Source organism: Sminthopsis crassicaudata, chromosome 5 (genome assembly GCF_048593235.1).
Source record: "Sminthopsis crassicaudata isolate SCR6 chromosome 5, ASM4859323v1, whole genome shotgun sequence".
Taxonomy (NCBI): domain Eukaryota; kingdom Metazoa; phylum Chordata; class Mammalia; order Dasyuromorphia; family Dasyuridae; genus Sminthopsis; species Sminthopsis crassicaudata.
In genome coordinates, this window is record NC_133621.1 from 21,723,243 (window position 1) to 21,737,197 (window position 13,955).

Below are 13,955 nucleotides of genomic sequence, written 5' to 3' on the forward strand. Positions count from 1 at the left end.
AGGAAATATCTGAGGCTATATTTGAACTCTGATCCTCTCGACTTGATAGTGTTCTATCCACTTCACTACTTAGCCATCTCTAATATGGATGGATTTCTAGAGACATATAGAGGCACGCATATATATATTTAGAATTATTAATATCCAAGAACCAAGCTCATAATAGCTGAAATCTTATAACAGCAGGTAATTCGTTCAATAAAATGTGGAAGAGCAGAAAGAACTTGGGGAAGAAGTTGACTTAAGTCTCTATCACTTCAACTCTGATGAACTCTTTTCAATAATGAAGTGATTTGGGCCAATTCCATAGACTTGTGATAGAGAAAGTTATTTGTATCCAGAGAGAGGACTATGGGGACTAAATGTGGATCACAACATAATATTTTCACTTTTTTATTGTTTCTTTGCTTTTTTTTTTCCTCATTTTTTTTTCCTTTTTGATCTGATTTTTCTTGTTCAGCATGATGAAAATAAGAATAGAAGAGTTGAACATGCTTAACATATATTGGGTTGCTTGCTGTTGAGGGGAAGGGATGGGGGAAGGGAGGGAGAAAATTTTGGAACACAAGGTTTTGTAAGGGTGAATGCTGAAAACTATCTTTGCATCTATGTTGAAAATAAAAAAAAAGCTATTATTAATAAAAAGTCTCAATCACTTATCCACACAGCACAGCTCCATCACCTCATAGCTATGAAGCCTTAGCTAAACAAGATTTTCCAACTATCTTGAGTGAAACTTTAATAAACTTAAAACTACACTAAGACTTTAGGACATACTGTACTATTAACATTTTCATCTGAGGTTTGCCATCTATAACATAAGAATGTGGCGGCACAACATAATGGAGACAGTCAGATTCAGCGTCGGAGACGGTCATCAGATTCAACGTCAAAGACCTGGGTTCACATTTCAGACATTGGTTTTGTGATGCTAAGCCAATCACTTATTAACTAAGATTTATGTTACAGAGTAGCATGTACAGAGTTCCATTGGTAGATCCCAATTCCTCCCTTAAATTCCTTAAATCAATGAAATCACAGATCTGTACCACAAACACACACACACACACACACACACACACACACAGAGTGATCTTTGATTCACCTATTTTATAGAACTCTTGTCAAGACTGAACAAAGCAATACATTCAAAGCTTTTTTAAACATTAAAGTGCCCATAAATGTTAGCAAAGAAGAGTAAAGCTTCAGAGAGAAGAGAATAGGATACAAATCCTGTTTCTGACACATTTTACTCTTTTAGCCAAGGCCAAATCATCTAACTTGGTAATTCCCCAGGAAATTCTCAAAGACTTTAACTTCTACAGGAGTTGACGACATCCATCTATGGGTTGAAAGAATTCCCCATCTGGGACTTCTTTCTCTGAGTTTCCACTCTGGGAGTTTTTAAGATGGAAGGAATCACAGGACAGGGCCAGTGATGAATGAGTGAATAAATGGAGATGAATAAGACAATTTCACAATAGAATTTCTTTACATTATAGAAGTATCTGGTTATAAAGCATCAAATGTTAATATAAAATGACACTGATTAGTGTTACAGTATATGGTGTTTTCCTCCTTTGGCAACTTCAATGAATTTTTTTTACCTATTCCTTTGCTTAGCTAAGTATCATTTTCCATATGGAAGAAGCATTATCCTTTTGAGGGATAATGATTTCATTAAATCCTATCACCTTCCCAGCAAGTTAACTTTGAATTTGAGAATGTAAAAGTCACTTCACAGTGAGTATATGAAGCTTGCCTGATCAGTCAAGTTGAACGTGGACTCCAGGGGGGATATTCTCTGCTTGATGTATGAGTGTGACACTCATTAGCATCCATGGGAATAATAGTCACGCATCAAGTCGAGGAAATAGGCCTCTAGCATTATCTCACCTACAGCTGTAGCTCTTTTATGGAAGGGTGCAAAATCACTTCAGTCACCTTCATGGAGCACTTAAAGGAATCCACAGTGAAGAGGAAGACATGGTTCCCACTTTGAATTTTGCCCAATTTTTGAAATCCAAAGCGGGATTTATTTTGGGAGTATTTTTTAATTCCTGCACACAAAGTCAATATGCTTTTAGAAGTTGGAATAGTGATTTGCCCCCCTTCCACTCATTATTCTGACCAATAGATTCCCAAGATACATAGCTGTGGTTGGGTCACAAGAGTACAGAAGATCTAAGTTTTCTGAGCATAGTGGGAAGAAAGAAATCAAATCTGACTGTGGTATCAAGTTCATTTACAACCCTTAAGTTTCCTGTTTTTTTCAATATCCTTTGTTGGCAAAAGGTCCATACAAGCATCCAAAATATACAGATTGGGTGAAGATAAGGCACTCAGAAAATAGAGGGCAAGATTTTGTGTTTTGTGTTTTTTTTTTTTTTTCTTGCCTTTCTTTGTATCTCAGGTGTTAGGCACAGTGCTTGATTTATAGAAGGTACTTAATGGATCCACAGGAGGCATTCAAGTGATGCAGTATACAGTCCTGGACTCTGGAAGTCTCATATTCCTGAGTTCAAATCCAGCCTTAGACACTTAGTAGCTGTGTGACCCTGGGCAAATCATTGGTTTGCCTCAGTTTTCTCTTCTGTAAAATAAATTGGAAAAGCTGATAGCATACCACTCCAGTATTTCTGCCAAGAAAAACTCAAATGTGGTCAGAGAGAGTCAGGTATGACTGAAAGATTATTGAACAACAACACTATAGAAATAATAATGTAAAGAAAAGATAAGAACTCTGTCTTTGTACACCTAAAATTTAACCTAAATAAATATCTACTCAATAATCTACCTAAATAAATGTCTGTTGATTGACTGATATACAAAGTGGGATGCAGTAATTGAACAGAGTACTAATAATAATTTATATTAATTATACATATATATAATTAATATAAATTATTATTAGTATATATATATATATATTAAACCTTGTGATAACTAAGTGAAGCAGGAAGTATTATTTTTCTCATTTTACAGTTCAAGAAATTGAGGTAAACATAGTTTAAATGACTTGCCCAGAGTCACACAGTTAATAAGTGTCTGAAAAAGGATTTGCACCTGGGTCTTCAGAACTTTGATTTTGGTGCTTTATCCACTGAACTACTTTGCAGTCTAGGGAAGGGATATATTGGATTTTGAGAATCAGAGGTGAGACAAGAAAGCATTCTAAACAGGGGAAATCAATTCTGCAATATCTTCCTCATGAATAATTTGTAGTCACTACTTAAAGCATCCTTTCAAAATAGCCTGGTGATCATTGGAAAGATGGTCACCACAGGTCTACAGCCAAAGGATTAGCAGAGAACCATAAAACAATGGAAAAATCATCAACTGGTACCCAAGCTTCCTGTCCTAAGGCCAATTCAACCATGCTGCCCCAGACCACAGAACTGCCCTGTATCTGCAATTTTCCAAGGATTTTCATTAGAATAAAAACTAGAAATGTGAAACAAAGAGGAGAAAAAGGAGGTGGAGATCACAAAGTGAATCTTTTCATTTAAAATTCAAGAAAAAATAATTGCAGCCAAGAGCACCTTCTTGGTGCATGGCTATTATATTTCACAGGAGTATAACCAGAAATGAGTTATTGATTTGGATCAGCCTCTGGACACATTCTCTCCATATGTATTCGATGAGATAGTTAACAGGGGGTTGTGTGTCTGTTTGTTTGTTTCCCCTAAGACAAAGAGAGCTACCTACTGCCCAATGTTCCACACACACACAGTGTGTACTAAGGAACATCATTGGCAACGGGCAGAGGCTCCAGTTGGGTCACTTTGTACAGGTTTTCATAAGATGCTGTGGAATTCAGCCAACTCCATTAGGATATCAAACCCAATCCCAGCTATTTCCACTTTAAGAGACAACTATGGAGTTTTAACGGCAGCCCTGGGCAGCACCAGAAGCAGATTATGAAAATCATTTTGCAGAAGCTAATACAAATATTTAACTTTAGCAAATTCTGCTCCCAAAAAGTCAAATAATTAAAGAGTGGGATTAAGATCAACCCAGACAATTTCAATATTGGATTTTTCAATCCCAGCATTCAGCTCTTGCATCAGAAAATCGGAGCCCAGTTGACACAGCCAACAAGGCGGATATTCACAAATATTTTAAAGAGATGTAAAAGCCTAACACATAAATATTGATCTAGCTGCAAATCACAGAAATTTCAATCATGGGGTGGGTGAAGCTTTGTGATGGGTAGTGTCAGAAATTCCCCTGGGTCAGACTAGTGCCTGGTGTGCCCTTCATAAATGTGCATCAATGGATTTGTGCTGAACAGTGATCTGGGATGAGTTGACATGTTTCAGTGATAACTCTTTGGAAGAGATGGGGATAAAGTAATCCAAGGGCTATAACTCAATGTAAATGAAGAAGTTAAATCTGGGGAAATGAGTCCCATTTAAAAACCAACAGAATGGATAATTAAAATATCTGAAAGTACAGGATTCAGTCTTTAGGCAGTTACCTGATCCATATGGAATTTTTCCATGGGAATACTTTCTATAGGTTAAAAAAAATGGAAGGGTAAAAGTCTTTGTTATCTGTAAGTAAAGCATACATTTATTTAAACACCAATATGTGTGTTTTAAAGCAAACATGCTCCCAATAACATATATACATAGAAAGGGGGAGGGAAGGAGAGAGAGAGAGAGAGAGAGAGAGAGAGAGAGAGAGAGAGAGAGAGAGAGAGAGAGAGAGAGAGAGAGAGACTGACTTTAATTGCATTCTTTAGGAAATGAATCTTTCCTTTATTTCTGGAAGATTAAAATGATATATGATGTTTACAACAGCTGTATCTACTCATTATTGCAAAACATGTCTTTACCAGTTTATCCCAAGTTTGGATAGCAGAAAAAAGTGAATTGCCTGAAATCAAAAGCTACTTTATCCTTGTTTCTTTTGGTCTTTACTTATTTACTAAGTTTACTTAAGTTATTGAAAAATCCTTTTTCATTCTTTCTTTTGACAGACAATAAACTCCTTGAAGACAGACAGAGGCTTTTTTATTTTTGCCTTTTATGCCCAATGCCTAACACATGGCCAAATGTGTATATAATGAATGTTAGTCAATTGAATCAAAAAATGGGTATCGATTATCTGTTGCTGCAAGCAAGGCATTAAAATGTGGGCTCCCATTTTTGCTACTAGGGGTAACTTTGTTCTATATATTTTCTCCAGTTTCTCAGAGAATCACAGAGTTGGAAAGGACTTCAGAGGTGATCCAGATTAACCCATAACTCATTGACAATCCCTTCTTTTCTTCCCAGGCCTAAATAGAATGTTCTCTCTTTAATCTGCATGCAGACATTTAAAAGCAAGACATAGCCATTTGGATTTGATCATATATCTGATTTTATCACTTTAGTCAAATTTTATAACAGTTCTACATAGACAGAATTATGTTAAATTGATAACACACATTGAATTGTAGTACCTTTTCCTCCTAGTAGCAGATATTTTACCCATTCAAAATCACAAAGTGGAATGGGGTGTCCAAGGTTACTTGATTCATTCTACCTTGTCCACAAACATATTCAAATGCGTAATATCATATGGTCCAAGATGGCACATAGATCATTTTCAGTCATATTTAGTCACAGTTAATAATTCTTACAATGAGTAGCTGAGTTTTTCTTCCCATGCAAACAAAACAGCACTAATACCAAAATTTATTCATTTTTTCCTGAACTTTAAAGGTTACATTTTGTTTCTAATATCTCAGGTATTAGCTTTTTCCCCTTCCCCATACCCCATTGTGAACAAAATGACCTTGAGCTTCATTTTGATATCTAATGGCTAATGAAACTCTTAGATCATCTGATTTTTTAGAGGCAATCAATTCAAAAATCACCAGTGGTTCCCTTTTGCATATAAAATCCTCATCCTGATATTTAAAGCCCTTTACAATCTGATTCTCACCTAATTTATGTGTGTGTGTGTGTGTGTGTGTGTGTGTGTGTGTGTGTGTGTGTGTGTAAAACAATCCATAGCCTACTTTGTGTTCCAGTCAAATCAGCTTCCAAGCTAGTCCTCTGAGAAAATGTTTCATCTTTTCTGGACTTTGTCAAATCCAGCCTCTGCCACCCCAGCACTTCCCAAAAGTGGACTTCACTCTCTCCTTACTTCCATGTAGTAGAACTCAGCTTCCTTCCAAGAACAGTTCACATGCTAGTGCCTTCCTTGGCTGATTGTGTCCAATTGATTCTGCACATATCTTGTTTTTGCATAATTGTTTGTATTTGTTTTGCTCTTTGAGGGCAGGGACTACCTTTTGCCCTTTTTTATAACCTCTGCTTTTAACACAGTGCCTGGCACTTAGTGAACTTTGTTAGTTGTCATTGGAGCTCAAATTGTTGATGGCCAAATTTGCTATCGTTCTCTGTCTATTAAATGGGAATAGTGTTGGGATTTGGAATTGTGATTTTCTTGGCATAAAGAGCTCCCAAATGAGAAATACATCTCTTCCAATGAAAATTTGTATCTTCTCTTCAACTTATATCTCAGAGTGTTGCTCCAGGGTCTTGATCCAATGATATCAGGGATTGAAGTGAGGGAGGCTGTGCCTTGCTTTTCCCTCTAGAGCCATGGGGTCCGGTAACCAGATATAGCAGGATGACAGGAGATGATACTGAATGCAATGGGAGATGTTGGCCTTTTTAAACTAAGGTTTTTACTAGATCTCAGTTTGACTGAAGCAAAGCCCAATCAGTGAATAAGGTTGAGTAAGAAATGAAGCAGAGAATGGCCTATTTTACTTAGTCAAAAAAAAATCAATCTAAAGAGGAAGACCAAAAGAGTTCAGAGAAGTTAAGTCTTTGCCCAAGGTCACAGAGGAATGGAACAGAAATCTAGTTCTTGTTGATTTTTAGGCCACTAAACCTACCCTGGTGCTTCTAAAGTTGATTCATTACTTTGCATTCATCTATGTGTATATTACATCCTTCTTTCCCTCTTCCCTTCAGCAGATTTAAGCTCATTGAAATCAGAGGTTATTTGACTTTTCTCGTTCTGTTCCCAGAATATAGCACAGAGCTTTCTTCACAGTGGGCACAAAAAGCTAGAACTGCTTCCACAATGTTGATGTGGTATTGGACTCTTGATAAGCTAATTGGCCAGCATCCACAGAAAATGGGCTGGATGTTATCAAACAGTTCCTCAAACACTCCTAGAACGTGAAGTGGAGGCAGAGGACACTCCTTCCCATTCTATAAAGAAGAAAAACTGAGACAAGATTTGCACAAGACCCTCTCCCCAGGATCCTGGACTGTGTGGCTGTGACAAAAAAGCTTTGGTGCCTGAACTCTAAAGCCATTGTTCTTCCCATGACACTTCAAAGCAGTCATTTGAAGAAAGACAACTTCCTATTATGCAACAAGGTAATTAGTGCATTAATAATGATTAAGAACATACAGCTCTTAACTTGGATATGAAAGCACTGAGACATAGGAAAACTCTTCAATTAGCCACATCTGTGGAAGCCCTCCCACTCTTTAAAGAGCAGCAAATACCTTAAAAATTTGTTATTCTCTGCTAATGAATATTTATGATGTCTCTTCCTACCAACCAGGGTTTCATTTGGGTGTTCCTCTCATTTTAGAACTCCCTTTATTGTTAATCATAGAAGAATAAATTTACACAAAATGTTGAGTCTCTTTAGTGACTTTTAAAATGTTTCAAATGACATTTGGGGCACATCAGCTATGCTTCTGAAATCTATTTATTGTAAAAGTCACACAGAAGAATACTATATATGTGTGTGTGTGTGTGTGTGTGTGTGTGTGTATACATATATATATATATATTTATACACACATATATACACACATACAGAGATAGACACATATATCTATGTATATTGTCGTGTGTGTGTGTGTGTGTGTGTGTGTGTGTGTGTGTGTGTGTGTGTGTGTGGACAGCAATGTGGATAGAGCTCTAGGCCTGAAGTCAGAAAGGCCCAAGTTTAAATCTTGTTTTAGCCACTTACTATTTATATAACTCTAGGCAGATCAACTAATATATCTGCCTCAATTTCCTCAACTGTAAAATGGGAATAATAACATCACCTACCTGCCAGGGTGTTTATGAGGATCAAATGAGATCATATTTGTAAAGAGTTTAGCACAGTCTTTGATAAGTACAAGGTGGTAAGTAAATGTTTGTTGCTCTTCACATATGTATTTTATATATACTTATATATCATTCTACAAGTATATTTATATATTCCTTCTAAATTCAAATATATATGCATGGACATGTATATACGTATATGTATATACACATATTTCTTCTCAATTGTTGAATTACAAAGTCATTAACGACTGAACCATTCCAGAAGGCAGATGTGTATCTCAACTTTGTCAGCTTGCTTATTCTATACATCATACCGGGGCAAGATAATAACTCAAGAGCAATTCCAGAAATGAAATGCCTTTAAACACTCCAAAGAGCACTTTCTTATTGTATAAATATGGTATGGGATGAGGGCCAAAATGCTGCGAAACTGCTAATCACTGCAGATGTTGTTTAAAAGGTTTTGGGTTTTGATAGCACTCTGAATATGTAGAACATAGGTGGAGAGGAAATGAGAGGTGAATGGTAAGTGGTCTATAGATCAGCACTTGGGATTATTACTTCTAACTTCTCCAAGGGGTCTTTTCTATTTCCTCCCATTGTTGTTCCCTCTTATCTCTCCCAGCAAACTTACATTGCATATATATATATGCGGATATATATATATATATATATATATATATATATATATATATATATTACTAAAGATTTTTATTTACAAAGCATATGCATGGATAATTTTTCCAATATTGACCCTTGCATAACCTTTTGTTGCAAATTTCCCCCTCCTTCCCTCCCTCCCCTACCTGGCAGGTAGTCCAATCATATTAAATATTTTGGAATCCATGTATGCATATTTATACAGTTATCTTGTTGCACAAGAAAAATAGGATCAAGAAGGAAGAAAAAGAAAAATTGAGAAAGAAAACAAAATGCAAGCAAATAACAATGGAGAGAGTGAGAATGCTACGTTGTGTTCCACACTCTGTTCCCATGGTTCTCCCTCTGGGTTTAGATGGTTCTCTTCATACACAAGTGGAATTAGCTTGAATCATCTCAGTGTTGAAGAGTGTCATATCTGACATTGGATATATTTTACATTTACCTTTCTGTGTAATCTTTTTTTTTTGTCTTTTTATTTTATTTTATTTTTTATTAATTTTATAATTATAACATTTTTTGACAGTACCTATGCATGGGTAATTTTTTATAACATTATCTCTTGCACTCCCTTCTGTTCCGAATTTTCCCCTTCTTCCCACCACCCCCTCCCCTAGATGTCAGGAATTTCCATACATGTTAAATATGTTATAGTATATCCTCGGTACAATATATATGTGCAGAACCGAATTTTGTTGTTATTATTGTTGTTGTAAAGGAAGAATTGGATTCGGAAGATAAAATAACCTGGGGAGAAAAACAAAAAAATGCTAACAGTTTACACTCATTTCCCAGTGTTCCTTCTCTGGGTGTAGCTAATTCTGTCCATCATTGATCAATTGGAACTGAATTAGCTCTTCTCTATGTTGAAGATTTCCACTTCCATCAGAACACATCCTCATACAGCATTGTTGCTGAAGTGTATAATGATCTCCTAGTTCTGCTCATTTCACTCAGCATCAGTTGATGTAAGTCTCTCCAGGCCTCTCTGTATTCCTCCTGTTGGTCATTTCTTACAGACTTTCTGTGTAATCTAATAGAATATACAGTTCTTGAGGGGAATAATGTTTCTGATTTTTATATCCACAGCATCTAAATAAGCTTGGATTATAGTAGGTACTTAATAAGTGCTCACTGAGTGGAACAGAATAGGCAGCTACATGTCTTTCTACTACCAGTGGATTTTGTGTGGAGTGACAGTAGAGGGACAATTTATCCTGCACCACTGATAACAGACAGTTTAATTGTAGAAGATGGAAATTCCAGACCTCATTTTTGAAAAATTAATGATACTGTACTTTCTATGTTTAAAGCTTTGGATATCTTACCTTTTCCCAAGCATCAAAACATTACTCAAAGTACACAAGTGTTCTCAGAATTAAATTCTTTAATTTTTTTAATCATAGGTTTTATTGATACCTTCCACTTCATATCTAGTTCCTTTTTAATAAATCTCTAGACTCATGTCCGTGAACCCTCTCTTTTAATGAAGAAAAACAGTTCAATCAAACTAAACATGGTTTTTGGATGCATTTCTGTAACTTCTTTAACCATGGCTTTGAAAGTAATCACTGTCTGATTTCCTTCCCATTTACTCCTTTCATTTATTAAAGTAAATTTATGACAATTTAAGTGTCCTCTCTTATATATCTTCAGATGTGAGATGAATCTGCTTAATAAGGTTACTCCTGAATCCTCACTTGTTAACCCTTAGCCTTTCTTCACCTACTTGTTCTTCAATCTCATTATCTCCCTGGGATTGAGTTCTTGAAAAGACCTAAACACATCTGGTCTAATCATGACAAGACTTCAACATTCTTTAATGTTATAGTCAAAGAGGTGTTTAAAATTGATTACAAAACAGGCTGAAATTGTTTAAAAAGCCTCAAATAGAAACTAAGTCCCTCTGTCTTCTATCCTGACAAGTTAGATGAAAAAGAAAGGGAAAAAAAAAATACATGAGTTGTAATCAGTTCTGAAAGTCAAGATTATGAGCTATGCCAGACTGCTGGGAGCTGGGTGATGGGGTCAGGAGGGAAAAGGGGAGGGGGGCAGCTGGAATTAAACATCTGGCTCTAGCTGAAACTAGGAACCATTTGCTTATGTGCCCTGGCCAAATGGATGGAGGAAATAGCAATTTATATCTCCCTGACAGGAAACTTCTCTCCCTTTCCTACTGAGGATCATTAGTGAAAAGTCAGGAAGGAGTTCAAGGCTAATCATATGTGCTTTTACAAAAACTCACGCAGCCACACTTAAAAACCCAAATATAGTACAAGAGTATTGGGCACAGATCATGCCCTTTTTCATAACTTGTTTTAGCAAAAAGTTCTCAAAACTGAATAAAGATTATTCTTCCAAAGCAGAAATGCAAATGAACTATGTCCATGTATCTATATCCAAGTTCTCCGGATTTTAAAATTATTTTCCACAGACCCTGTATATGCTATAAATTGTACTCTGCTAGAAAGGCAGTTGTTTTCTGAAATAAAGGAAGCTCTAGGCAGCAGAGTCCAGTTCCTTTGTTCCTAAATCAAGAACTGACCTCCCAAGAGAAACGCCAGAGGTCTTCTCAAAGTACAGATGGAGAAGATGATGCCCTGTTTGTAACCCCGGGAAGATTTCCTCCTGAAATTCAAAGCTAAAATCAAAACCAGGCCGAAACAGCAAGTTTAGAGGAAGCTCATTTCCCTGCATGGAGCAGACCCACTTGAACACACTATGAGCTTTCCAAAGCTCACAAAGAAGGATGCAATTCCCCCAAGCCAGCAGGCAGATTAAGACATCTAACTGATTGCTCCTCCAGGCAGATGCCATTTGCTATTGGAAGTTCTTAAAAACAGATCCAAAAAGCCACAATTCAACAGGTAAAAGAGAACTGAACAAGGCCTCCGATGTGCTTCACAAAATTGCTGATGAACTCAAATCACCAACCAAGTAAGCCTGACTTTTCAAGCCAACAATTGCCATTGCCATGACCCTCCAGAAGGAGGTAACATCAGGAAATCATTAGTCCGATTCGGAATCATCTCACGACCATGCCGTCACAAAGGGCCAGCCGCCGATCCCAACGCATCTGGCTTACCTTGGCCATCTGTGCCTGGACGCCATTGGCCTTGAGAGACGCTACCGCTTTCTGTGCTGCGGCCGGACTGTCGAAATCTACAAAGCCGTAACCTGTGGAAACACAAGGGCCGTTATTAGTGGGTGTTCTCAAGCAGCCTCAAGTCAAACTCTCCTTGGATGACAGCTAATGACATCCTGTTCTGTGGACATCTGTGCACGTCTCTGAGCTCGTGGAGACCAATGTGGGACAAGAAGGCTCTCTCATCAACAATCCTTACCCCTTTCCCTCCACTGCAAGTACCTGATTGGGGAGAGTCAGTTCAGAGGCTTGAGACAGAAAGAAAATCATCTCTTATTTCCAAAGGTTGCTCCCTTTGGCCTGGGGTTTTTCAGCAGATTGAGTTCCCAAATGAGCTAGCTCATTTACTTTAATTTCATTAATAAGCCAGAAAATTGCCTGACCTTACCAGCCTCTCTTCAGTCCTCACAACATCTGCTTTGTTAAGAAGGCCAGTTTGCTCATTTCAATTTGGGGGAAAATATTAAAATGTTTATTATATGCCAGACATTGGAAATACAAACTGAAAGGGTCGCTGATATTGGACTAGGCCAGGAAAAAACACCATGTGCAAAGCTAACAGTGGCAAGACATGGATCAAAGATTTCATTGGTATAGAGAGCTCCCAGGTAAGGAAACTCTCTCTACTAATATTGGTGTCACCTTCTTGGCAACTTATAGCTTTGAGCATCATGAGTTCAGTGATCCACCAAGAGTAATGCAGTCAGTATGTGGCAAAAGTGCATCGTGGGCTTTGATTCTAGTTTTCAGCTACCCCTACATTGACTTGCTGTTCATAAACAAGGAAATAGTAAACGTATACAAAGTCAAAGTTGTAAAAAGATCTAGATTGGGGATCTAGAAGTTACTCAAGAAGACGGTAGCTCTTGAGGGGAGCCTTGAGGGATACTAATCATTCCAGGAAACAGGAGTGAGGAAAGAGGGCATACCCTGCAGGGGGGACAATCCGGACAAAGGCATGGAGGTGGGAATGAGATGTTTTACACAGGGGAAAAAGCAAGATAACCATGAAATAATCAGAATGGAGACTAGGAACATAAATGTCAAGAACAGTGGTCCTCAAACTTTTTAAATAGGGGGCCAGTTCACCGTCCCTCAGACTACTGGAGGACCGTACTACAATAAAAACAAAAGCTCACACTCTGTCTCTGCCCCTCAGCCCATTTGCCATAACTCGCTGGACACATAAACATCCTCAACAGGCCACACCTGGCGTACGGGCCATAGTTTGAGAACCCCCGGGTCAAGAAGTTACTTTGTTCTAGAGCCAACAGGGAGTTTTGATAGATACTAGAACAAGCTAGGAAACCATACTAGGGAGATACACTAACTTAGCTAGAACATCACTCAGGAGCCCATGGTCAGGATAGTCAGAGAAAAATCCTTAGCACTATGACTACCATCATGTGGATGTCATCCAATATCTCATGAGATCATCATTTTTGCTTCTGATTCATGTCCATCATTTTCTGCTAGTTGCAATCTGAGCCATGGAAGTTCTTTTGTCCCTTTATTTGCATACTATCACACATACACACAACACAACACAGCACACACACCATTCAAAGAAATAGTCTGAATATATATGAGTATTTACATCAGCAATCCTGTTTATATACATTTCTAGTCTCAGGACAAGTCTTATCCTGAAGGGAATCTCAAAAGCCAAGATTTTTGCAAAAGGAAACTATCATAGGCGTTCTGCTCCTGAAGGATTGTGGGACACAACTTTAAATCCCCACAACCTTCACCCTGTTCTTCTGTCAGTAAATGCTTTCCTCAGTCCCATCCTCCTTTTCATTTAGCACATGCACGTCTAGCCATGGAAGTAATTTCAATAGCTGTCTGTTGTGAGTCCTCCCCACTCCATCCCCCTAAAAAAAAAAAAAATAACCATGGAAAAGCGCAAAGGAATTCAATTACCAGGTTGTTTCTCTTAATTAACTTTTTAATTTTCTCTCTTTGGATCCTTTCTCCTTTCATTCCCTCCCTCCCAGTATGTTATTCCAAAATGGACTTCTTACACAGCAGTGGGCTATAAAATACTCTCTGAAACCTCTCCAGA

The 13,955-nt window shown here is 37.6% G+C and overlaps 1 protein-coding gene across 2 annotated transcripts in view; it reads right to left on the bottom strand.

Moving 5' to 3' along the window:
* Positions 1-13,955, bottom strand: part of RBMS3 (RNA binding motif single stranded interacting protein 3) — a 1,412,069-nt gene that overhangs the window by 422,764 nt on the left and 975,350 nt on the right. For both annotated transcript variants that reach the window (XR_012482314.1, XM_074267882.1), the window contains exon 8: positions 11,831-11,922. Coding sequence is in view for 1 of the 2 variants with exons in the window: in XM_074267882.1 (XP_074123983.1) it covers positions 11,831-11,922 (92 nt within the window). In the remaining variant the exon portion in view is untranslated. The remainder of the gene's footprint in view (positions 1-11,830; positions 11,923-13,955) is intronic.